Raw genomic sequence first — 24,970 nt, 5'->3', positions numbered from 1 at the left:
ATTGTACTACCGAGTGGGCTAGCAGAAAGCACTACTGATTGCTATATTCACATTATATATAGCGCGTTGTCCGAGTAAGAATGAACGGACCGATGGCGGATACAACCTTATATCCCCTCCAACCAAACCAAAGGAATGGTAACCATTTCCTCAATAGTAAATTTCCAACCCGTGGCGTAAAAAAACAGAGGGATCGCTCGTATTCGCTAGCCACGAACTTCGAGCTATTTTCCACTACGGACGACAACGGACGAGTTACAAATCAAGAGTGGGAGTTTCTATGCTATGTTTTGCGGTTTGTTTTTGCAGATCATTCAGCCAGCCACCTCTGCTGCCCCGCGATGCGATGTGGTACCAATATACCCGGTTCTTGCCAAGCAACCCCACCCCCTTGCGGCAACACCCGCAGGGGGTGGGGTTACTTGGCAAGAACCGGGTACAGTATCGTAAAATGAACTCGCCGAGAATGGAACTGTTGAACATATATACAACTCTTCTCTATGTGACTGAACATATTTATTTCATTAACATAAGATGGCCTCAAGAACCCTTATAATATGCTTAGATTTGGTAGGTACTCCATCTATATGTATTGTTAGGCTCTATATAGTAATTGTGCCTGTTGTTTTGAGGCCGTATTGGGGGTCACCTTATAGGAAAGCCTAAATAGGAAGGATTGTTGTGAAAGTGGCGGTGAAGTCGATCTCGTTAAAAGTTAGGCATTAAGTGGAGTAAGTGAATGATTAAGAGCATATAACGACATACAGTACGGAGTACGGATTCCACTAAATCTAGCTGGCTAAAAAAGAAACGTGACTGACCACGGGTGCAGACAAAGTATATCAGAGAAGAGAGCGGTGAGGCCGCTAACAAACTTATATGACCAACTCTGCCACTTCTCTTCTCTCAGCGAACTATCCCCAAAATCCTATAGCGTTATGGCCGGATTTCGTGACCAGCGGGGAACCGATAGACACTCTGGATCTAGGTGACAATTTACTGCCTCTCGATTGGTGATCTAGCTAAGGCATTGTACCACTTAAGCAACCAATCGACTCTACCTTCAATAGCGTTGACCTCGCACTAAAACATGCAAAAGGCTTAGTCTGCATACAAAGAGATATCTCATCTATAAAGATACTGTAAGACTTGGAAGTACCTAGGAAGGACTTTTGCCCTCTTAGAGATCACATTCACTCCCTTCTTCTAGCAGAAATACGTTGCGTAGGTAATATATCCACAAAGGTTGTCATAATGTACCTTAGTCGTATTAATAGCTATACGTTCTGCCTCGCTTGGCACCTTAGTTCGGTCCTCATCCATGTCTACCTCCGTGGTCCGAACTTAGCCCAAGGCTCGGCAAACCCAGCCCCGCGAACCCAAATATCACTGAAAATCACCCCAGTGGTATCAACAGCTGAATAAATTCATACGTCAGAGAATATCCTTCAAGGAATAATCGGCCAAACTTACCCATATTGCCAATCTTCAGCCACATGTCTCCAGAGACTGGAAGATTATCGCTTGGTAGCTTCGTTTCAAAGGGACGGCAGAGTTCCTCTGCGAAAGCAACAGTTCGAACAAACTTAGCCAGATGGCCGTCATCTGAAGGATGCAGGTAACTCTTTGAGAATACCTTGGGCCAGCCAAGATGAATTGGATAATTCAATATGTCGTCGACCTGGGGCTGCGGCATTTTACGAGGTGCCCAGATCAAAAGATCCATCCGGCCCTTCATTTCTAAAAGGCGACTCTTCATTGATGCTTCAATGTATGGTAGTCCCATAAATGCCTTGAATAAAATAGAGAGATTCACAGCATGAATGAAGAAAAAGTCTAGCTTCAGCTCTTTCTCTGGGTTCTGCGCTGTGGCAGTCCAATAAACTATCGAGATGTTAGAAGGGGATGTTAGAAGGGGAGATGAATCCCAGCGCATATATAAAACACATACTTGTTGTATTGACCATTTCCGCAAGCTTTTCCGGGATTTTATCCTCGGGTACAGACCACTTGCTGCAGTGGTGAATAACCTCCTCGCTAGCCCGCAGCCCGCTTCAGAATACCATCTTCAAAAATGTCTGTGTCTCCATGTTTAGAGGCGTTCCTGACTCTTTCATCTACGCGCATCTCTTTCATAATTTGTAGAAGAGATCTCTCAGCGTGTGAGATGGCTGCCGCCGCCGCAGCATCTGTAGCAGGATTGAAAAATTTATCTCAAAGGTAGTCTTGATGAACCGACGCCTGTGCTAGGGCTTGCGCAACGATCGCAGGCTGTTGGAACGAACTCAATACCGAAGCCAAGATGAATGATCGGATGAACAAGACCCGCAAATATTCGGGAAAGCAATGATTCAGCAAGCTTGTCACCATTGAATAAATATGCCTTCAAGGTAGCTGGAACACCCTTGGTAGCAATCTCGCGTTGGAAAAAGGCGAGGTAGTTGGAGTAGTGTTCTTCTTGAAACATGTGCTTCATAAATTCGTCTTTGTCGGCGAACGAAGCAATGAATTTCTCATTCCGCGGGAAAGCAGGGCGCTGACGCTTATCCTCCCGTTCATATTGCAGCTGGATAGTCTCGGGAGACGCTCCAAGAGCCCAGATCGTGAGCATAAAATGCACGATATGATCTACCTCTGCGTTAACTTTTCTTTTCTGCTGCCAGGCTGGAATGCCGCAAGCTTACCGTGAAACTGAATCTTGTTCAGATAAGTATGATGATTATCCATATCATGCTGAAGCACCTCGCTCACTTTCCGGGCGGAGGCCGGACTCAAGTTCGAAGAACTAAAAACTCCAGCATTCTCCGGTGTAATGCAAATTTTGCTTGATGTGGCCATTTTGAAGGTTGCAGAATCTAAGGACATAGGGCATTGATCGCGAATTTTTGCGCGGCCTAACTTGGTTCTACGAAATATATATGATCATCGTACCTCTCAATCTACAATTTCGGAGATCCTTTCTACCACTAATTCTAGGAAGTTAATTACTTCTCTATATAGACATGAGAAGAGAGAGAGAGAGCAATTGTATTGGTAACTGCTAACTGCTAAGGGAGAAGGGGAAAAGAAGAAGATGGAGGGGAGACTACAGTCCTGTCACACAGTGACACCCACCATAACACCTATATTGTTCTGGGCGGCAGGAGATCAGAGCCGGCATGGATTGAGACCAAGATTTCTGCTACCAACTGCTGAGACAAGCGCTGAGAAGCGCTGACAAAAGCCTGCGGGTCGGCGAGCAGCCTCTTGATGGCACCACCAGCCACGAGACACTCAACGTACTTGGCCTGGGAGCTGGCCGGGTTGGAAGATGAGCCCGGAAGGGTCATACCCATGGTCTCAATGGCATTAAACCTATAGGCAACGGGGTATCTCGCGCCCTGAGCTCACTTGGGCTGGCTGAAGTGCACGCAGCATTGGAGATCTTCGAAGCAAGATACGTGTAAGTAGATCTAGGTATTTTATGCAGGTCAATATATTGGCGCCCGGGCCGGATCGTTGAGATAACCACGTCCTAGACTGGGACCTTCTAGCAGCAGTTCACCTACTCCGCCAGGTGGTACCAGATCTTCGACATTGTTGGTATCTACAATCCAACAATTCCATGTGTTTCAACTTCTCTTTTATTTTTACACCTAGTTAGTTATATACTTCACAGGTTACTAGATCTTCTTTTTGGATGTTCTCCTTAGGGTATTTCTTGTTATCTTTCTTGTTATCTTTCTAGTTGTCTCTTTATATATCTCTTTATATGTCTTCTAACTAGTATTGAGACGTTAGAAGTCCTTCCTTAGTTCCAAGCAGAACAGTATAATTTTACGGTTTAGGTGTTTTTTCTTGCTTTATCTGTTACTTTCTCTGAATATATGGGAGAAAAGACTTCAATAAAATGTACCTTGAAAATGTTGCTCTCAGGAACGGACATGCTCCGGGCCTATAATCCACCGATGGGCCGAGGCATAGGCCCAAAAACCAGACCATTTGGTGGGTTGGGTTGGTCTGGGCTATGGGGTCTGTGGGCTATCCTGAGGTCTAATCCTGAGGTCTAATCATGGGTTTCGAGGCTTGGCGATCAAAGTTGGGGGTCGTGCGTTTCCTTTTCGATCCTATCACTGGCACCAGTCTGTGTCTGGAATGGGGAAATTGAGTGACAATTCGAGGGAAGAATCCGAATAGTAAAGATATTCCTGATTCTGGACTCTCAGATGCAGTCTTCGCCCATAACCTTGGAAGCTTCCACAAAGTGCCATCAGACTACCCCGGCTACCCCCCTTGGCATCTGATCATGTTACACTTCATTTTCACAAGTTTCCACACAGCCCTCAACTTATACCGAAATACTCGATACTCTAGGGCCCCAGGATGTGATATCACATTATGTAAGGATCGGCTACACAGGGCTATAGGTGCTTGAGCTGCAGCCCCAGCCAGTTAAACTCCCCCGAAAGTGTTCAGTCGGTTAACGCCTTGTAGTTCTTGTGTGCCCGACGCACAAGAATTCTCGTATTGATCACATACGTCGATCCAATTTACAATATGACCTCGCTTCTAGATTTACCTGTTGAGATCGTGCTGCTTATAATCGACTCCCTCTTCTCCCAATTCGCTGCAACGGAATCGAGCAACAATCACGCTTCTATCGCAACCCAAAGAGGCTTAAATTCGCTTTCACAAACAAACAAATGGCTATATGAACAGTTGGAACCCCGCTTGTACAAGTTCAATACACAACATTGTGGTCAAACATCATTGGCATTCGGCGCCTTCCGCGGCTATGACACTGTCGTCCAAAGATCTCTGGCAGTAGACTCGTCAAATATAACGAGAGACCTGAGGTTTCCAACACGAGACTGTCAAATCTTCCATTCTCCACTTTGCTGGGCAGTCCAAGGGGGTCGTGTCTCTATGATTAATACACTTCTTCAATCTGGCGCTGATATTCATGGGGAATGTGCCCACCATCGCTGTGATGCGCAACTTCTGGGTCAGGCCGCAAGAAATGGCCATTTGGATATGATGAAAGACCTTGTGCGAAGAGGTCTCCGTCCAGAGATTATGTGGGAAACCAATTTCCCAAATTTGCCGAATGACGGGCCAGCGCGCAAAGCCACTCTCCGTCTGGCTGCTGAGGGTGGCCATACCCCATGCGTGGATTATACTCTTGCTACAGGAGAGTATGAGAACCTCACTTGCAAACAATACATGCACAGAATAGCACTTATTGTGCCTGCCACTGTGGCAAACGGTCATATAGAGTGTGCCCTGTTTTTGCTGAGTCGCAGCGGCATCCTTGAGAGAGCTGGTTTCTGTAACTGTGGGAGCAAGCCTGCTAGGTCTCTAGCTTACGATCTTCCCAAACTGACTATGGCACTGGAAGATCCATACACCATGGAGAAGTATGGGCCTATGCTTCTTTATTTAGGAGCCTCGACTGGTTGTCCACCCTTGGTTGAAGAGATGGTTCGATTGGGAGTCCATGTTGATACAAGATTTCGCGGGGGCAACACGCCGCTCTGTCTTGCAGTAATAGAATCACGAACACCCGGAGAAGTAATGAAGCTGTTGGAACTAGGCGCCGGAATCAACGTGGGGAACGCGCAGAATCAGACACCGCTCTATCTTGCAACTCTACTCCGGCTCAAGGGAGTTATGAAGATGCTCCTGAATAAAGGTGCCGATACTGAAGCATGCGGGACTCGATCCAGGATTGCTCAAACACCGCTTTGCCTCGCTGTTGCCGACTTTGGTGTTCCCGTACCGAATACAAACTACTCGATACGCCCTAATCGCTCTACCAGCAAAGAGATTGTGTCATTATTGCTGGAGAATGGTGCTAACCCCAACTATGCCGATCCAGAGTTTGGAATAACACCTCTCTGGCTTGCTGTTCGGGGACACAGCACGCTTCGGCCGTTTAGTAGGGATGATCTTGTGCGGTTACTTCTTGAGAAGGGCTCAGATCCGAAACTAGCATCGCGGAATCAGTCAGTCTTGTTCTGGGCTATATCACACTGCCACTACGATACTATCAAGATGCTTCTTGACTGCGGTGCCAATCCTAATGACTATGCGCGCAACTTCGATGGCTCAAAAACCCACCACTCAGGGAAACCGCTCTCGCCTCTCGCAAAGGCTATGAAGCTGAAACATTATGGAGTTGCTGAGCTTTTGCTTGATCACGGGGCAGATCCTCTTGTTTCATATTGGAAAAAGGAGACGTCAATGCTTCATGCGACCAGATCAATGAACTGTTCATTCATCGAAAAGATGATTGCCAGGGGCCTAGACGTGAATGAGTCTGTAATGGGCCAGACACCTCTCCATATGGCTATCTGGCAAGGTAACGTTGAAGTGGCGGAACTACTGCTTCGTCGGGGAGCAGACCCGAATCTCACTGTTGGGGGAACCTCATGCTATTCATCAAAGTCAATTTTGTGGTGGGTTTTCAATTGTTCCAATCCAAGTGGTGCAGCAGCTATGGTAGAGTTGCTCTGTGCGTATGGTGCCAGGGAGCTATATGATACTAATGTTTATACGGACGTACTCGGACCGAAATCCGTTCCTCCAGTCTCGGGATACCTATAATATGACAGAGACGGATTATTTCTAAATGGCTTCCCTTGGGGATCATCATAGTTCATAAGGCAGTGGTCCAAAGCCATCAATCAAAGACATGTACCATAACTACCAGTTATAGTTACTATGTAACTAGTTAACAGTAGATGCGCTGCGAATACATAGGGACAAAACAAACATAAAACAATACCAATCCTTTGCTCGTTATTCTTGGCTCAATGACTATTACATTGTTATCTTGACAGGTAAAAGAAACAAGAGAAAGAAAGAAAAAAATTAACGAAACCATGAATTAGGAGAAAGCGGCACGTGGCTCGTTCTCTGCCGACATTGGGTCAGGTTTGAGCCAAGAAAAGCCCCCTGGTGACATGCGGAGGGTAACGTAAAGAACATAAAATGAAATAAGATGAGCACCAGGGGAGAACGTGCACGCCAGGGATAATATTTTTTTACACAGAAAGACCGCAAACACCATTGTTTCTCAAGATTTACTCGGGCTTCTTGCCGATCATGAGGTACATGGGGGTGAAGAGGTTCTTCTTAGCACCTTCGACCAGACAGTCAGCAGCCACGGCCAGACTGTCGGCGGTCTTCTGGGAACCCTTGGGGAAGAGACCGATGGACTCGCCGGCACCGACGAAGCGGTGGGCAAGGCCACGGCCCCACCAGGTCATGCGAGCAATGGTGAAGAAGTCCCAGGGCGAACCCATGTGCTTGAAGGAGCCCGCCAGCGGGTAGTACCAGGGGATAGGGTCGGGACGAGCAGCGAGATCCTCGTGGTGCTTTAGGGTAAATCCAGCGTTCTTCATAGCTTCAAGACCCTCGGAGATACGGACCATGTTGGAGATACCGTCACCCTGCTCGATACCGAGACGAATGCGACGGTGCTCAGCATCATCGTTGTTGTAGTCGTCGGTCATAAGCCACTCGTACACAGCGAAGGTACCACCAGGCTTTAGGACACGGAAAATCTCGCTGTAAACACCAACCAGCTCGGGGGCGTGGACGGTGGCTTCAATGGCGTACACGGCATCGAAGCTGTTGTCAGGGAAGTTCATCTGCATGAAGTCGCCCTTGACAAAGGCCATCTTGTCCGAGAGACCCTGCTTGTGCGCGTAGTGGGTAGCGCGGTCGATCTGGTAGTCGTTATTGTTCAGACCGGTGACGTGAGCACCAGTGAACTTGACCATCTCGCGGGCAGGACCACCGACACCACAGCCAACATCCAAAACCTTCATATCCTCCGTGATACCAGCCTGGAGGGCAAGGTAGTGCTCATGGCGGGCAATGGCCTGGTGGAAAGGCTCACCGTAGGCGAAGCGGCAGAAGTGGAAGGAAGAACCCCATCCGTACTCGTAGAAGTCGGTAGCCAGGTTGTAGTAGCTAAAGAATCATCAGTATAAGGAGCGTCGATCAATGGGGTTTGTTTCCGAACATACTGTCGGGTCAAGGTAGCATATTCAGCCTTGCGGGCCTATCACGCAGGAATTGTTAGTGATAAGAATCAATTGCGTTGGGTGCGCGGTGCCATACCTCACGGATCTCAGGTGTCTCATCAACTGCAGCTTGGTTGTCCCAGTGCTTGAAGTACTCCTCGACGGCAGCCTTCTGGGCAGCGGCGTCCTTTCCGCGCAGGGCAGCGAGACCACCCTGGGCCTTGGCAGACTTGCCGTGCAGAACCTTGTTGAAGGCGGCATCACGCGCCTTATCCTCACGTTCCAATGCAGAGGGAGCCATGGTGAAGAAGCGAGTCGCAGAGATTAAAAGGGGTAGATTATAAGAGGCAAACAGGCGTCAATTTCCAAGATTTTCCAAGAAAGAAAGACAAGGTGAACCAAGACTGGAAATATCACAAGAGAAGCGAAGCAAGAGAGTACAATTGAAGTGAATGAATAGCGACTTGGAGAAGTAGGAGAAAGGGGAAATAAATAAGAGTCGAATCCCAAGCAACTTTTTGGCAATCCAAAGTGGAGAGCCAATCAGGGGGTTCCTCCGAACGACTAGACCGAGCTTTGTCCTCTGGGGAGGGCAGTTTGGGGAGTGGCCACACTCGTTTTTTCTCGCGGGACAGTACCTTCCGGTCTGTGGCTGAGTCGGACACTGGGTCACCCGGTGGGAAAAAAGGTGACCTGACGGATTGGGTTCACGTGACTTAAACTCACTAGCCACATTATCCCACACGCCACTTCCATTGATCTTGATACTCCAATCTCGGAAGCTCTCTCACTTCTTGAGACGCACGAACCTCATACTATCCGAGATGCCTCCCCAAATTAAACATGATTTGAACCGATCCGGTTGGGAGTCGACAGACTTCCCCTCTGTCTGCGAGAACTGCCTTCCCGAAAATCCCTACGTGCAAATGATCAAGGAAGATCATGGCGCAGAATGCAAGATTGTAAGTCTTTTTTTTTTTTTTTTGCCCCCTCGAAGTTAGTTCATAAGCACATACTAACAACTACTTAGTGTACACGCCCTTTCACTATCTTCCGATGGAAGGCCGATCGGACCTCCCGCCAAAAGCGATCCATCATCTGTCTCACATGCGCGCGACTGAAGAACTGCTGTCAATGCTGCATGCTGGACTTGTCTTTCGGCCTTCCCCTTGCCGTCCGTGATGCTGCTCTCAAAATGGTCGCCCCAGGACCAGAAAGCTCCATTAATCGCGAGTATTACGCGCAAAACAACGAGAAGGAAATCGAAGAGGGACGTGGTGCCATCGAAGAATACGAGAAGACAGACGACAAGGCCCGGGAACTGTTGCGACGCCTTGCAAACAGCGAACCATATTACCGCAAGCCCCGACGAATCGAAGCACCTGCTGAGGAGAAAGTAGAGGAAGGTACGGCGACGGACCAACCACGAACAAACAGCCGCTATGGAAATGGGCCCGGTCCAATTCGCACCAGTGAAAGCCGTGTCGGAAACCGCCTTCCAGGCCGTGGAGGACGAGGCGGTGGTCACGGTGGTCGCCCATTCCCCAGTACCACTCAGTTGCCGCCCTCGGCTGCGGATATTCTTCCCCCCGCGGATCCCAACGTCACTTCCTTGTTCATTACAGGTGTGGAAGATGATCTCCCTGAACATGCTCTCCGCACATTCTTCAGCGAATTCGGCCAGCTCCGCTCTCTTATCTGCTCCCACCGCTCCCACTGTGCTTTCATCAACTACGTCAACCGTGCGGACGCCGAAACCGCCGCAAACCACTGTCAAGGCAAGGCCATCATTCAGGGCTGCCCTCTTCGTGTTCGTTGGGGAAAGCCGAAGCCACTGGATAACCTGGACCGAGAAGAGAGAATTCAAAATGCTCGCGAGGGTCGCCAGACTATGGGATCCGTTGGTAAAGGCAAGCAAGCCGACCGACGAGCCGTAGCCTCTGCAGGTGAGAGTGCTGGCCAGGAGAAAGCTCAGCCTCATGTTGTTGCACCGCCACCTGGATCGGGCGAGGTCCAGTACGCCAGCATGAATGGCGATTGAGCAGAAAGTGTACGGAGATACCATCAAATCAAATCGAGGTTGCATGTAACTTAGGGTTCGGAGCGGGCGTTATCAAGGATTGGGTTATTCTATGCAGATCTATGTACTTCAATCGAAAATACCCCGAAGACGCCAATTAATAAAAGAGTCGGGTATCTTATAATACATGTCCGGTCACTGTCGTAGCTTGTTTTACTGCCATGTGCCATCGGTTTGACATATGTTCACAGACTGGCTTCAACGTTGTTGTCAGTGTCGCTTTTGGACTTTGAATGAACTCGGAGAGTGCGCCCAGATTCAACCGAGCATCGTAGCAGGGAAAAAAAAACATCCCATCATGAGGAGCAAGCCTTGTGAATCTTCACATCCTGATCCCCAACTTTGACAGAGTCATTATCACCACGTTCGATCTGGTCGTGGATATTGAGTTCTGTAGAAACAATCGGTCGTTAGTAAACAGTTTGTACGAGCACTATGACTACCAAGCCATGAAGTGGAATCGCCAGATTCATAAAACACATACCCCACTTAGCAGCTTCATTCCCCTTCTCCCTCGAACCTTGGACGATGTTGTGGCGCAGGATGTTCGCAACCTCAATCGCATGGTTGATTTGCATTCCGGTATCGACAGCTGGGCGACGGTTCTTTTCAAAGTTCTGGCGTGCTTCTTGACGTGCCGCAAGGAGGACTGGGAGATCGTCTATAACGGATGTCAGTATGGATGAAACAGATGCCTCGGTGGCGGGTGTGTTTGTCAAACGAACTGTGAAAGACAACCCGGGTGGACCGGAGAAGTTGCCGATAGGCACTCTTAGCGGCAGCAGAAGTGGAGGTAGCCATAGTGAAATGTGGAATGTGAATGTCACGAGAAATATAGACGTGAGTGTATGTAGCAACAGGTCGAGAAGCACAGGTTGCAACTGTCGCTGCGGATGATCGGTACGAACAAGGAGATGGGGATGAGGTTAATAGGTAGTACTGGAGATGCGATGTAGGAGTTACAATTGCCCGAACAAGAATGCAGACCGACCAGACCAGAAAATTTGAATGTACAAGTTAACAGAAGAAGCAAGGCCTGGCGCCATCGCCAATCTCGATACTCCAAAACATATGAGCCGTGATTGGCTAGAGGGGCGGATATTGGGGGCAGAAAAAAAGGTATGCAAAAAATTCCATCGCGGGACCCAACGCTCTCCACACACAACTTGGTACTGTCACCAATACCATTATACAATGGCTGCTGCTCAACTTGTTGATATTTCCCTCCCTACCTTGCCTCAGGGCTGGGCTGGTGAGAAGGATTTCAAGATTGTCGGTGCTCTCTCCGGTGCCACCAAGCGCAACGTGGAGCCCGTTGGCCCGCACTTCCTGGCTCACGCTCGCCGAGTAAGATCTCCAAATTCACTAAATTTTCTGTTTGGTCAAAACTGACACTTTTTAGTCCCGTCACAACCGTACCTTCTCCGAGGATGAGCGCCTCCAGGCCCAGAGCAACGTCAAGAAGACTGAGACTGAGGAGGATGATGATATCTCTGAAGATGAGGACCCCATGATGCTTGCCCGTGAGGCCAAGGACTGGAAGGTCAGTAAGGTCACATTTATCCTGCTTAATTGATTTCTAACTCCTAGCAGGGCCAAGATCACTACGCCGTTTTGGGTTTGAAAAAGTACCGCTGGCGTGCAACCCCCGAGCAGATCAAGCGGGCTCACCGCAAGAAGGTCCTGCGTCACCACCCTGACAAGAAGGCCGCCCAGGGTAACACCGACGAGAACGACAGCTTCTTCAAGTGTATCCAGAAGGCCACCGATCTGCTTCTCGACCCCGCTCGTCGTCGCCAGTTCGATTCCGTCGATGAGAATGCCGACGTTGAGCCCCCCCACTAAGAAGGTCACTGGTAGCAAGTTCTACAAGGCCTGGGGCCCTGTTTTCGTTGCCGAGGGTCGCTTCTCCAACAAGCAGCCTGTGCCCACACTCGGAGACGAGAACAGCACCCAGGAGCACGTCGAGACTTTCTACAACTTCTGGTACAACGTTGACAGCTGGAGGACCTTCGAGTACCTCGATGAGGATGTGCCTGATGATGGAGAGAGCCGTGACCAGAAACGTCACGTCGAGAAGAAGAATGCCAACGCCCGCCGCAAGCGCAAGACTGAGGACACCATCCGTCTGCGTGAGCTCGTTGACGAGTGTCTCGCTTCCGATGAGCGTATTAAGAAGTTCCGCCAGCAGGCTCGTGCCGGAAAGGACGCTAAGCGCCTCGCCAAGGAGGAGGAGATCCGCCGTCTCAAGGAGGAGAAGGAGAATGCCAAGGCCGCCGAGGAGCAGCGCAAGAAGGATGCTGAGGAGGCCGCCAAGGCTGACCGTGAGAAGAACAAGAAGGCCAAGGAGGCTGCTAAGAACGCTTCCAAGAAGAACAAGCGTATCCTCAAGAGTTCCGTCAAGGATGTCAACTACTTCGCCGCCGGTGATCCCACTGCCGCTGATATCGACGGTGTCCTCACCGACGTCGACCTTATCATGGGCAAGATTGATGTTGATGAGCTCGCCGTTCTGGCTGAGAAGCTCACCATCGCCGGCACTGATGGTGCTGCTGTCAAGACTGCTTGGTCTGGCGAGGCTAAGCGCCTTGTTGATGCTGGTAAGCTGAAGGCCGGCGAGGCCAAGGTCTTCGTTTAAATATTCTTGTCTACCAGCTAGATGAGGGGTAGCCTACATACCTAGGCTTTCCTGATCATGACTATTCACGCCACATAGAGTAGAAAAATACATGGTGCTCTTATATCAACATAGTTTAGTATCTACCATTCGTAATTATTGTCGTGCTCCACACGATCCTCGTCGATACCGTACTCTCCACCTGGCAGAACCGGTGGCTTTGAGACTACGGACTGTGTCCGAATTCCCAAGTTACTGCGTTCAGCCAACTGCATATCTGACACTCCCATGCACGTGATTGGTCGTGGATCGAATATCGCCTCGCTTTCTGACCATCTGTTTCTAGGCTCATGTTCCCAGTGGCGGGTCTCAAACAGGCCGTCTACGTGGACGCGATGGATATCTTTGGCGAGGGTCAGTATGTATAAAAGTGAACTCAGATGAGTTCATCATATTAATTAGTGGAGGCACTTAGAGCGACAAGAACCCAGTCTTCGGAAGATTATCCAAGTCGCCAAAAACAGATTGCTTAAATATGGACACCCCCAAAAGATAGAGCTTGAAGCCGAGAATATGCTTTATATTGCCGAAAACACGACCATTCCGATTCCCCGCGTTCACGAGATCCAAATCCACGACGGTGGTGTTAAGTCTATCTTAATGGACTATATCGAAGGTCAGACACTGCAGGATGCCTGGCCCAGCATGATCCCATCACAAAAAATGTCCGTCGCGCAGGAACTGCACGGATATATACAGCAACTACGAGGGCTAAAGTACGAACATTCGAGACCTTTCAATCATAAAAATATATATACCCGACACTCAATGCACCTCGATGAGTACCTATTTTCGAGATTGACGATGGCAGTCCCAGACCTCCTTCGAAATACAACAGCCACTAAACAGCCGGAGGATAATATGGTCTTCACGCACGGTGATCTGGCACCGAGAAATATACTGGTTGACGATAGTGGTCATGTCACTGCAGTGTTGGATTGGGAGCTTGCAGGCTGGCAGCCAGAATGGTGTGAAACTGTTAGAGCGTATACGTTTTGCAACGATATTCCTGGCTGGACTGCCTATCTATCAGCTATTTTCCCGCCAGATCATTCCACAGAGTATATGGCCGTGGTATTTGCTAGACATATGACACGATGAATTGGATGCAATGTATGTACCTAAGCAAAGACCATTTTGGAAACCAAGGCATCAATTCCCTCATAAATTTACGTCCGACATTTATACTCCCTCTGGGAACAGGCCTATTCTGGAAAGAGACGCGAAGAACGACCGGGAACAGACCCCAAAATAGAGGCGAGGCTAAAGTAACCCGAGGATGGCTCGGACATCTTTTTGTGATAAAGAAAAGCTAGGAGTTATTACGAAAATCGCCGATCGCCAACTGTGGTAATACTACTTCAGCCTGTATGTACATCGCGCATGAGTCAGTCCAGTGACCAGTCGTTAACCCTCCAGGACACATGTTACTCCTGTTTCAATATGTTCCGAGATAATGTAATCCCAAATCCCCGTAAAGAATATGCCAACCGCGGCCCAATTTCCCTAAGTTTAATGATTATTCCCTGGGCTTCATGATTAGTGATCGAGCCTGCATACCCAGCTGAAAACCCGAGGAGTTGACTGACATATAAGTCATTAACATATCTCAGTCATATCTCAGCTAATAACGAAGTAAACTGCAATTTAGTCCACCCCAAGCGACCACAATGATTTTCGACCCAGACACTATCGACATTCCCAAGTCTTACGAGACTATTTCATTGACCGATGTCAAAGTCTCCCACCACCCGGCCGGGGCGGTTGAAGCTACCCCTGTTGTTGTGGTGACACTGAACCGACCGGAAAAGCACAATTCGTTCACTCTAGATATGATGCATGCATTTGAGAAGATATATCCTATGTTTGATGTTGATGAACGCGTCAAAGTCGTGGTGCTTACCGGCGCTGGCAAGATGTTCTGTGCTGGTGCGGATCTTGAGCGAGGATTCAGTGGAATGGACAAGGAGAGAAACAAAGATCACCGCGATAGGTAAGATAACGAAGCTTCAGCCGAGAGCTTATGTATCAGCTCCACTAATATTGACATCAATAGCGGCGGCCGTCTCGCCTTAGCCATTCACCGCTGTCGCAAGCCTACTATAGCGGCTATGCATGGCTCCGCTGTTGGTTTGGGCATGACGATGTGTCTACCAGCTGCCATACGTATTGGCTGCCAGAAATCCAAGTACGGATTTGTCTTCCCACGACGGGGTCTCACGATGGAATCAAGCTCTTCATTCTTTCTCCCGCGGTTGATTGGCTATTCCAATGCTCTCTACTTGCTCACAACTGGTGGCATCTTCCCGCCTACATCGCCGCATTTTGGGACTTTGTTCCAGGAGACATACCCTGATCCAAACCAGGTAGTTGCACGTGCATTGGAACTTGCTACAGAAATTGCAGAGAATGTTAGCTCCATGGCATTATACATTTCGCGAGAACTCATGTGGCAGAACCCGGGGAGCGCCGAGGAGACTCACCTAGTTGATTCGGCGGTGCTCTACCATATGCTTAGTAGGAGGTATGCTTTCTCCAACCCGTCTTATCGAGCATTAACAAAAAGGAATACTGACCGTGTTATAGGGACTCAAAGGAAGGCGCCAAAGCATTCTTTGAGAAACGAAAACCAAATTTCAAGGCAACTCTCGAGGGTGATGCACCCCCCAGCTTTCCTTGGTGGTCTGATGTTGATACCGGGAGACGTCCGAAGGCAAGCAAGGCGAGACTGTAGGTAAGGGCGACTACCGTTCACTAGGCCAGAATGTGCACGCATAGTACGGGGAACAATAAGGAGTAAGATAGTGTAACCAGCCTGAAATATGATACTGAGGATTCTTGGCACAGCCATACAAGAAACGAAGCAATGTCCACATAATAGTCAACCAGTGAATATTCGTCCAGATATTACTTTGAAAATAACCTCTTGTTGAATCTCATAGACACAGAGCGAATGTATCCCGAGAAAGCAAGCGGGTCCGGGATGCGGCGGAACTCTTTTTAGCCGCAGTCCCTCTGAGATAAAGTTGAAACTGAATCTATGCAACAGCCCCTCCTTATGATCTCCATAATTTCTAGCTCCATCCAGCTCCACTTTTTCGTAACCCAACTTCATCCCTTTTTCGAGTTCTACAAGAATATACCAGTTCGTAGACGTCGAACTGCTCGGGACAACATCAAGCGAATGTGGTCATCACAACAGCCTCAACATACCGTTTGATGTATGAATAAGTAGTCGTAATTTGATATTAAAGTATCAAATGTTGAATAGCTGATTCTTCATGAACTCTGCCACGGCCTCCTTCCCATCACTTCAGATCTGGATGCGGTTCTGAACACAGAAGTCGACGATGGCATTGGATGTAGAGACACCGGGTCCCGAAGATCACCTTTTTGCTGCTCGGAGCGCTCTTTAATCCAGGGCCGGAGGTTGAACACACCACCGCAGATAAATATGCCCACCCAAAGGGTCAGCTCAGTTCCATAGATAATTATTCCAAGAACATCAATAGTCGATCCAAATACTGCTTGCATATTAGCCATTGACCATCTCTGCCTAGTGATTAAGTTGACTTACAGACAGAGACGAGCGAAAACAAGTCACCAGCAGCATCAATGCCAACAAATATGAAGCTGATTCCTCGAACAGTCCGGTGGACATAAATATCCCAGTAATGTCTCAGTACACCTGCTGCAAGTAAACATGCACTTAACACTGCCATCACGATGAGAGGCCATTCCAGTCCACGGCTTTTTGCAGCCCGCAAGGCGAATATGAGTCCAGCTTCGATACCGCCCAACAGCAGCAGAAGCGAAGTGACGGCGACACAGCACTTCATGATTCGGTATTTCTGAGTCTGCGTGAGTATTACAAGGATCATGTTGGATAGAAAGAGAGATGTTTACCTTTCCGTAGTAGAGACACTGTGCCCAAGTAAGGAGACTGAGTGTTGTCAGAATTTGGGGCTGAATCCTTAGGGCAATGTTGAATTCTTCGACAATGTTATACACCCCGAGAGGAACCCCTGCGACGGCCCATAAGAGCATCATTGACCCTTGTAGGCCCTCAGTGTCATGTCTCCTGTAATTGATGATTATCTGGGGAAGGAGCTATACAAGGGTTAGTGCGGGTCCAAGAATAGCTGGTATATAGCAACCGCATACTTGGATAGACCAGCAAACCTAGAAAGAATAGTTAGTTTGGTCTACCCTCTAGCAATCGAGAAGATGGAACTGACTGCGCCCAGAGTACCGAGAACATTCTCTGCGACTCGATTGTCCATTTATAATGGGCCTTGTGATTGGAGCGAAGAACAAACCTTGGAGGAGCCTCCAAACGACATCTGATAAGAATATATTTGTGACACGTGAAGGTGGGTCAGTTTCCTCAAATTCTCATTGGATCACCATAATGAACTGTGCTACGACGATCAAAGTCGTATATCATTAACGGGCAAGATGCGATCCGATAGTACTTCCTTTATTAATATAGGTGGGTTATCCAGTGTTCTATGTATGAACATGACCGATCCCATATTTCACACCCAGATTCTGCCAATACCAAATCCCCGGAGAATTTTAGCGTCATGTGTGAGTAAAAGTAGTAACAAAGATTTGAGTACGGAGTAAAAAGATGGAATATTCCATTTATGAACTTTCCCTATCTGTTTGATTTTGACAGAGGGTTGTGCGTAAGATAGATTAAGACATGAAGAGTGGAGGCGGTGGTGATTACCTAGACCCTGAAGCCACACGCGTCTAAACAGTTAAAAGTCCAAGCTCAAGGATGCCGATCGGACTTCAAATCCGATAAAAGTGAAAAGCCAACCAAAAATTGTGAGTTAGTAAATTTACGTTTGGAGTATACTTTGTATAACATTTCTGATGTGCAAACTAGTCTACGGAGTACAAGTTACTGAATAGTTGGTTATGTGAAATGTGAGATTAAACCTATACAGAACCATGAAGAACCATGGATATGCCAAAAAAGAACCTGGGAAGATTCGAAGGTTTCTCTGCCGATCCGATAAGAAATTTCTCTTTTTTATGTTTTAGCCTATTTTAGTCGGCTGAAAAGTCCGCATAAGTTGCCACCTGTGCCACCTTATTTTTATATTTTTTTGGATATCCAGCCATGTTTATATCAAGATGCAGTTAGACCAAAATAGAAATATTCAACCAAGAAAACCGGGATGCAATAAGATTGTCTGAATGGGGAAGAGTACGTACGCATCTGCGTAAGATGGGTGTCCCAGCCCCCCACACTTACCGGAATAGGACTAAATGATAATCGAATTCGGGATGATCTCATCAGGAATGAAAACCCGTTGTCGGGGGTTTCCACATTGTGTGTACAAGTACGAGTACATGTACGGAGTACGTGGACAGAGTATGAATTCCTAGTTTATTAATATGCATGGCTGGGTTCAGCCGAAGTCAAAGTATCTATGTTGTATGTTGTATGTTGTATATTACTATTTCTCCTTAAAAAGAAAGAAATTAAATCTTGGTGGGTCCATAATAAATTGTGGACATTGCCCCTGTCAGTTCTTTCTAGACCTTTAAGAACAAGACCACCCTCCTCTCCTCTCTTCTTGTGCTTCTACAACTGTCTACAACATAAGCCTTCTCAAATACACCCACAATCTACATTCGTTCCCAAGGCACCATGTTTTCTACTCTTCGTCTCTGCCTCCTGGCCGTCACTCTATTCTTCAACTTTTCCTCCGCGTTCCCCCTCATCAGCCGCGAGGTTCAATGGTCCTTCACCCTTTTCCCGTCACCCTCATGCAACGGAACTATCGGTGACCCTCACGTCGGATCTGGCAGCACAGGCTGTCGCGCCGATCTCCACAGCGTTGCCTCTGCCTACACACTCAACTCTGTCGCCGAAGGCTGCCGCATCGAGTTGTTCGATAACACCATGTGCGATCAGAACGAACTTTCCGACATCGCCAGCCAAACCAATGCCACTCAAACTTGCCGCGTCGCTGGAACAAGACGCCGCTACGGTTCATACCAGGTCACCTGCGCCTGAGTATCTTCAAACCTCTTTTTTTTTTCGAATGCCACTGTTTGAGACAGTGAAGGATCTCGGGCGGGCTCCTAGATCCTATGCGCAATTTATTCTGAAGTCCACGGGAAGATCGATTGGGTTCCCTCGGTGAAACAGGATATGTATAGACTTTTTAATGATACCCTTAGAATAAATGAAATGAGTTTACGATCGTCAATACCAACCTTGCGCTATTTTCCTACTATTCACTCGCTGAGGAGGGTTCCAATCCACAGCAATCGCTGGTCTCTGTGTGCTTTGGTATCTGCGATCAGATCGGGCAGGTTGTGTCGATGGCCGATGCAACACAAATATTACGAATTTTGAGAAATTCAGCTGTCACAAAATCTGTGCACTATCTCACTGACATTACGACGAACTTTTACTTTACATACGTTGCCCCGCGAGCTGACTACATGGATCAGCTGAAACGAGGACGCGCAATGGTGGGTAGCCTGATACACCAGGGATCAATTTCCCCGCGACGCGCCCGGTTAATTAACCCAACGATGAAACACTGCATTGGGAAGATTGCCCACAATATATTAGAATACGATGCACACCGGCCGTGACTGGCTAACTTCATGGTTAACCTCTACAACATAGGATATCATGTTTACAAGGGACAAAATTCCTGCAATACTCTTGTCTTGTATATTCAGAGCGCGGCTACAAGTTTATCTTGCCGACAAAACCCTGCAGACTTACCTTCCAAGGTTGGTATATGACTTTCATTTGCCAGAAGTCATTAGATCATCTCATTTTCGGAGTTAAGGTGACTTCCAAGAATGGATAAATCCCGAGGAAATCTACAACGCCGCAAGCGGATGAGCAGCATTCTTCGTGTACAAGTTGTTAAACTTTTAATATGACCAAATCGCAATTTCTCACAGTCACACATTCTTTTACAAATTGTTCAATTATGACAGTAAAAGTCGAGTTATTGGACGATGGCATTGACCCAACCGTGCCTGTATCGTTCTTTGATCCTTCTCTCAAGGAGGTTCGACAGCGGGTATTCCACCAATGGGCTCGCACCTGTAAGCAAGAATTCAAGATTTGGGAACTCGCGGAATGCAAACTAATAGAGATCATCAGTGTTAATTTTATGTGTCTTCGTGTTCGGCGTGCTATCTCTCTTCTGGGGAGCCCAATACGGCACCGAAGCGAAGTTCCCAGCGTTGAAGGTATGGGTAGTCGATTTCGACGGCCAAGTCGATCCATACCGCTCCAACGACACTATCGTTGGTCCAGCAGCTACGGATGCTACCAACAGAATCCTGCAGTCTGACGGCCACCACCTCGGCTACACTATCAAATCCCCCGCCGACTTCAACTATGATCCTTTGGCCGTGCGCCAGGCCATTTACGATGAACATGCCTATGCCGCTGTGATAATCAAGCCTAACGCAACGACGCTGCTTCGGGATGCAGTCTCCAAGGGCAATACGATCTACGACCCGAGCGGTGCCATCGAGACAGTCATCATCTCCGCGCGTCATGAAGCAACATACTTCACCTATATCCTACCCGACCTGGCCATACTGCAAAGCATGGTGCTAGCAGAGTTTGGCACGCAATGGGTCCGGTCTCTGACCTCATCCGTCAGCAACCTGTCATCTGTGCCCCCGCAGGCGATCAACCCGGGCATTGGGTTCACGACCGTCGATCTACGACCTTTTGCCCCAGCTGTCGCTTCGCCTGCCGTGACCATCGGCTTGATCTATCTGATTATCATTGCGTTCTTCAACTTCCCATTTATGATGCCTATTCATGCTGAGTTCATGAAACCAGATGGTCATCCGCCGCTGAAGATGCCGCATTGGCTCATTTGGCGCATTCTCTCGAGCATCGTCGCCTATTTTTTCCTCTCGCTGTGTTACTCACTCGTGTCTCTGACTTTCAAGATCCCATTCAGCAACAATCCTGCGTCAGATATCCTGCCCGCAAATAATCCCAATGCCTATGGTCCTGGCTCATTTGTCGTCTTTTGGATGCTGAACTGGGTTGGCATGGCTGCTTTAGGATTCCCCTGTGAGAACATGGCCATGGTTCTTGGATTCCCGTGGAGTGCTTTATTCCTTATCTTTTGGGTTATTACGAATGTTGCGACAGGGTTCTATGCCATTGATTTAGCCCCGAACTTCTATAGATGGGGTTACGCATGGCCGTTACATCGAAGTAAGTTTCCCCCTCGTCATGGTCACGGTGCTCTGTTGCTGAAGATCAAACTTTCTTTTATAGTTGTTGACGCTCTGCGAACCATCATTTTCGATATCCATTCGCGCATTGGATTGGACTTTGCTATTCTGTTCATTTGGATTGCAGTGTCCTTGGCCTTTTATCCTTTCGCGGCCTTCATCATGCGGTGGAAGATGAAGCGGGGGATATAAAGTAGGGTAAAATCAAAGTGAATAGACAATAGATAGGGTCTGCAGTATAGTTTTCAATATCAGTATTTTTTACAATTGAGTACTCCCACCTACGTACATACATTGCTATTTATGCTTATTTACACAACTTGCTTGGTTTTACTGTAAAGACTACTTAAACATACATACAGGTGCAAGATTCACTCAGGTGTGGTGTATAGGCCTCGTACTACGGCAGTCTTAGTGTTGCAAGTGATACACTATAGTAAAAGCTAAGGTATTTGTTTATAGCCTAGGGAGGGCACTTTCAGGTGAAAGGGTCTAGGTGCACGTGGTTGTGATGTTCAGCCCTAAGATGCTTCTTACTTAACTTCTTTCGATCAATGTTGTTTGCTTCCCCAAGAAATGTTGTCACTGCATACATGCCCATCCCACCTCGTCCTCACAAACCTTCCAAGCTCTGCTCATCGCTTACCCCTACCTTATCAGAGACAGCTCACCATGGCGCGCATGGTCACCTCCCCATGTCCAAGAGACTACGCTAATACCACGAACCCGAACGACACCGTGAACGAGAAAAAGGCTCGCCACCTGAGCCTAAGTACCAGTCAGGACACGTTCAAACCCATCTCGTCCCCAGGACAATCGACAGATGTAGCGACTGAAGACTTCGAAATCGCGTCCGTACTGAAGCTGATCGCTGTCTCAGTCACTGAGCAGCGCCGCCTCGCCATCGAATCCCTCATCCTCCACCCGATCACTCTAACCCTGTTAGCCGTGGGGTTTGTTTACAGCGTCGGTGCCGTTTACCAAGACCCATCTGGCTGGCCCTATATTGCGGTTATCTGTGCAACCACGGTATTGGCCGCTTTGGGCATCGTCACACGCTTGGCTGGGGAATATGAAAAGGAAGCTGAGAGGGTTGGAACACTGAACTGGTTGTACGAACACGATCCTAACAAAGAAGTCGACCCTACCACGACCCAGGAAGACCCCGTATTCAACTCAGATAACGGGGTTACATTTGTACTTGTTCATCGATTCGGGAGCTGCATTGTCGGCACGCTTGTTGTGAGCATCGTATACATCGGCATCCAGCCCCATTCGAAAATCAACCTGATGACTCTCCCAACGGGCGAAAACTACGATGCCTTTATCCGTGCATGGACTGTGCAAAAAGGTTTCCGTGGCTACGGTGTTGGTGCTGCGCTCCTGAACGAAGCTGTCATGATCTGCCATGAGCATAAGTGGAAAGGGCTTCGGTTTGCGAATTCCCATGCCAATTCGCTTCGCGTCTTTCCCTGCATCTTTCACTTGGACATGGACCAGGCGTCTGATATGTGGAGCTCGTATCTGCGCAAACGGACTGAGACGCATCGTCAATCCCGTGCTGTTCTGGAGACTCGACTCCTCGATGCAGCGCCAAGTACGAGTGATAGCCAGGGCCCGATGATTGATACCCAGATGCGCTTGGTTTGTATCCAGGCTAAGCTAGAGGAGTTGATCCGAAGTTACTTCAATGTGCGTCTTGAAAAAGCAGTCGAGGCTCAGACTCGGTGGAGGAAAACATCGTGATCGGTCATCTTTGGAGGTTGGCTTGCTGTTTCTTGGTGTATTGTCGGTAAGGCTCCAAACGTATCAATGTTGGAATTCATCATATGCTATTGTTATCGATCTACATGGGTGGTCCTTTTTATTGGGTATTCTCATGGATATTCTCATGAGAATGGTGAGCCCATCCCTATCTTACAGACAAGACGATAGCTGACTCGATACTCAGGTCATCTGCATGGTCCATATCATCATCCTTCGGATCGAATGAGCTTTCCAATATGTGACTCTTTCAGCTAGATTAACGAGGCACATTTCCCTTTCTTCAGACATTAATACAACACCACCGGAAATTTCAGAATAGCATTGGATTAATATTTGAATATGTATTCTTGAATCTGAACCGGATGGCAATTCATTGTTCCTACACAGCCCAACGAAAGGGATGTAAGTATTCCTATGTTTTGCTATCTAGTCATGGATCCTGAGGCAGTTAACCCCATTTTCCATTTTTTTCATTAACCGCACGGCTTGTCTGGCTAACCACCAAACATGGCGCCCCCATACCCAGCTTGAACTCACTGTAATTGTTAATTAATCATTTACTAATTCACTTGAGCGCCTCAGGAAACTTCCAATATGAACCACGAGAATCGTAACACTCTTCAATTCTAGGGCAGTATGTTGACAAAGATATATGTAAGTCTTTGTCGAACCCAGACTTTTCGGAATGACCAACCGCCCGAATGTGCGTTTCTGATATAGGCTAATTTAAATAAACATTTAAAGTCTAGAAGAACCCCTAGAAAAGATTTCACAAGCAACTTAACCTACCACATGATTCTGTGATTCTGTGTCATGTTGAGTCAAGAAGTTCAGCCGGGGGAAACCGGAGAGTGAAGTGTAAAACCTCTCCACTCGCAACGCCCAAGATAATAACAAGGATTATGGACATTCAAGGCGCCTTTTTCCTGACCAATGTTGTCTACGCCTTGGGATATCCTACCGCCGCGTCGAACCTCCCGGACTCTCCTCTGGCTAGAACTCCTAATCATAGAGTTCGATGCATCGGGTGAGGTATGAATATCTTACTTGACTTCATGCTAAATGCTTATCGCAAAATGCAAGTGTTTTGAGACGAGTCCAGCTCAGAGGAAAAGATTTGAAGATTGTGTACGATAATTGAGAGCTAAAAGATATTATGCCACTTTAATAACCTGCAAGAACAGTCCACAGAGGTTTCTTAAATTACGTGTTTTTAGATGTCTTTTTAGATATTATTTTTATAGATATTCCCCGCTTATTGGTGTTGTCGCTAGAATATAGACAAAAAGACTGAGACTGTATGTATAACCTTTGCTATAGACCTACATCGGGGCACCAAAGGGAACCGGGATTTCTAGACTGGACGGGCCGAGGCCAAACCCTTAATATGGCCGGAGTCAGCAATAAGACCGAAGTGGATATCATGGAAAAGCCACCAGTCCAAGCATCTACTCCGTACTCCGTACACAGCCTTGAATATACAGCTAGCCTTCGGTGTGTTGCGCCAAGACCTAGGCCTCTCACGGCTCACAAGCGACCGATATATCTCCGCAAGAAGCCGAGACATTTCCTAACATGACATTTTGGATCAATTCCGGGGAGGCTGGAGAAAGACATAAAATAAACTTCCCTTTTATCCACGTGCTGGTATGTATCGGTGTATAACTAGGTATAAATATACCATTGCAGGCTAATCCTGGGGTTAGTATTTGATCGGCAGCATAACCATCCGCCCGAAGCCGATTCGTACAGGAATCAAACGGTAGGGTGCAGTCAATGGGTATGAAGGCTGGGGTTAAACCGGCTAAATCGAAGTAATTCAACCGGTTCGGAAACGAGTTCGGATGTGGGGAAGTTGCCTCGAGCTCAAATGATACAGCCTTTGTCTTGGGAATGTCTGAAATTTCTGAAATTTCGCATTTGTGGTATCACGATATAAGGAGTACATTGTGTAAAACTTCCAGTAGACTGAAAATAAGAGTTGCATGTTGAGAGGTTTGATGAATCTCCAGATTTTTGAAATGCGCGGGGACCCCGGAATGTCCCCATCTGGTGGAGCTGGTCCGAATCCCCTTCGCGGCACATGCCGACTCAGAAACTGTCTGGATTGAGACCATCGAATTCTAGTGGGGAATGTGTTAGCTTGCTATACCATGGACCTTCTGCTTCCATTTTATC

General features: G+C 47.8%; 12 protein-coding genes across 12 annotated transcripts; 8 read left to right on the top strand and 4 right to left on the bottom strand.

The window, feature by feature from the left end:
* Positions 1-1,396: 1,396 nt before the first annotated feature.
* On the bottom strand, positions 1,397-2,853 carry N7516_004021 (questin oxidase family protein; the record flags this gene model as incomplete). The annotated part of the gene is made up of 4 exons (XM_057216741.1): positions 1,397-1,884; positions 1,952-2,037; positions 2,286-2,628; positions 2,685-2,853. Coding segments are annotated over 4 exons (1,086 nt in total), but the record flags the coding sequence as incomplete, so codon positions are not given.
* Positions 2,854-4,536: 1,683 nt separating this feature from the next.
* Positions 4,537-6,585, top strand: N7516_004020 (ankyrin repeat domain-containing protein; the record flags this gene model as incomplete). The annotated part of the gene is made up of 1 exon (XM_057216740.1): positions 4,537-6,585. One exon carries the CDS (start codon positions 4,537-4,539, stop codon positions 6,583-6,585), a length of 2,049 nt encoding a protein of 682 aa, XP_057078623.1.
* Positions 6,586-7,064: 479 nt separating this feature from the next.
* erg6 (sterol 24-C-methyltransferase) lies at positions 7,065-8,313 on the bottom strand (the record flags this gene model as incomplete). Its single annotated transcript, XM_057216739.1, has 3 exons — positions 7,065-7,959; positions 8,016-8,050; positions 8,110-8,313. 3 exons carry the CDS (start codon positions 8,311-8,313, stop codon positions 7,065-7,067), a joined length of 1,134 nt encoding a protein of 377 aa, XP_057078622.1.
* A 523-nt stretch (positions 8,314-8,836) lies between these two features.
* On the top strand, positions 8,837-10,053 carry slt11 (Pre-mRNA-splicing factor ECM2; the record flags this gene model as incomplete). Its single annotated transcript, XM_057216738.1, has 2 exons — positions 8,837-8,974; positions 9,043-10,053. 2 exons carry the CDS (start codon positions 8,837-8,839, stop codon positions 10,051-10,053), a joined length of 1,149 nt encoding a protein of 382 aa, XP_057078621.1.
* Positions 10,054-10,388: 335 nt separating this feature from the next.
* On the bottom strand, positions 10,389-10,893 carry N7516_004017 (LYR motif-containing protein; the record flags this gene model as incomplete). The annotated part of the gene is made up of 3 exons (XM_057216737.1): positions 10,389-10,483; positions 10,577-10,753; positions 10,818-10,893. The coding sequence occupies 3 exons, from the start codon at positions 10,891-10,893 to the stop codon at positions 10,389-10,391; spliced, it is 348 nt and encodes a 115-aa protein (XP_057078620.1).
* Positions 10,894-11,286: 393 nt separating this feature from the next.
* On the top strand, positions 11,287-12,730 carry N7516_004016 (putative ribosome associated DnaJ chaperone Zuotin; the record flags this gene model as incomplete). The annotated part of the gene is made up of 4 exons (XM_057216736.1): positions 11,287-11,439; positions 11,495-11,635; positions 11,686-11,919; positions 11,957-12,730. 4 exons carry the CDS (start codon positions 11,287-11,289, stop codon positions 12,728-12,730), a joined length of 1,302 nt encoding a protein of 433 aa, XP_057078619.1.
* Positions 12,731-13,059: 329 nt separating this feature from the next.
* N7516_004015 (aminoglycoside phosphotransferase family protein) lies at positions 13,060-13,870 on the top strand (the record flags this gene model as incomplete). The annotated part of the gene is made up of 2 exons (XM_057216735.1): positions 13,060-13,127; positions 13,177-13,870. The coding sequence occupies 2 exons, from the start codon at positions 13,060-13,062 to the stop codon at positions 13,868-13,870; spliced, it is 762 nt and encodes a 253-aa protein (XP_057078618.1).
* Positions 13,871-14,439: 569 nt separating this feature from the next.
* N7516_004014 (uncharacterized protein) lies at positions 14,440-15,503 on the top strand (the record flags this gene model as incomplete). Its single annotated transcript, XM_057216734.1, has 3 exons — positions 14,440-14,762; positions 14,826-15,293; positions 15,356-15,503. 3 exons carry the CDS (start codon positions 14,440-14,442, stop codon positions 15,501-15,503), a joined length of 939 nt encoding a protein of 312 aa, XP_057078617.1.
* A 545-nt stretch (positions 15,504-16,048) lies between these two features.
* Positions 16,049-17,061, bottom strand: N7516_004013 (PQ-loop repeat-containing protein; the record flags this gene model as incomplete). The annotated part of the gene is made up of 5 exons (XM_057216733.1): positions 17,008-17,061; positions 16,934-16,951; positions 16,676-16,879; positions 16,347-16,620; positions 16,049-16,293 (listed from the first exon to the last, which is right to left on the bottom strand). Exons 1-5 carry the CDS (start codon positions 17,050-17,052, stop codon positions 16,049-16,051), a joined length of 786 nt encoding a protein of 261 aa, XP_057078616.1. The 5' UTR covers positions 17,053-17,061.
* A 1,376-nt stretch (positions 17,062-18,437) lies between these two features.
* N7516_004012 (uncharacterized protein) lies at positions 18,438-18,806 on the top strand (the record flags this gene model as incomplete). Its single annotated transcript, XM_057216732.1, has 1 exon — positions 18,438-18,806. One exon carries the CDS (start codon positions 18,438-18,440, stop codon positions 18,804-18,806), a length of 369 nt encoding a protein of 122 aa, XP_057078615.1.
* A 940-nt stretch (positions 18,807-19,746) lies between these two features.
* On the top strand, positions 19,747-21,217 carry N7516_004011 (SNG1 family protein; the record flags this gene model as incomplete). Its single annotated transcript, XM_057216731.1, has 3 exons — positions 19,747-19,864; positions 19,923-21,005; positions 21,069-21,217. 3 exons carry the CDS (start codon positions 19,747-19,749, stop codon positions 21,215-21,217), a joined length of 1,350 nt encoding a protein of 449 aa, XP_057078614.1.
* Positions 21,218-21,697: 480 nt separating this feature from the next.
* On the top strand, positions 21,698-22,771 carry N7516_004010 (uncharacterized protein; the record flags this gene model as incomplete). Its single annotated transcript, XM_057216730.1, has 1 exon — positions 21,698-22,771. One exon carries the CDS (start codon positions 21,698-21,700, stop codon positions 22,769-22,771), a length of 1,074 nt encoding a protein of 357 aa, XP_057078613.1.
* Positions 22,772-24,970: the final 2,199 nt, after the last annotated feature.

The sequence above is a fragment of the Penicillium verrucosum genome (genome assembly GCF_028828655.1).
Source record: "Penicillium verrucosum strain IBT 35672 chromosome Unknown utg000001l_segment0_segment0, whole genome shotgun sequence".
NCBI classification, from domain to species: Eukaryota; Fungi; Ascomycota; class Eurotiomycetes; order Eurotiales; family Aspergillaceae; genus Penicillium; species Penicillium verrucosum.
Note: the sequence above shows the minus strand (reverse complement) of the source record. Positions and strands in the feature narration are given on the sequence as shown.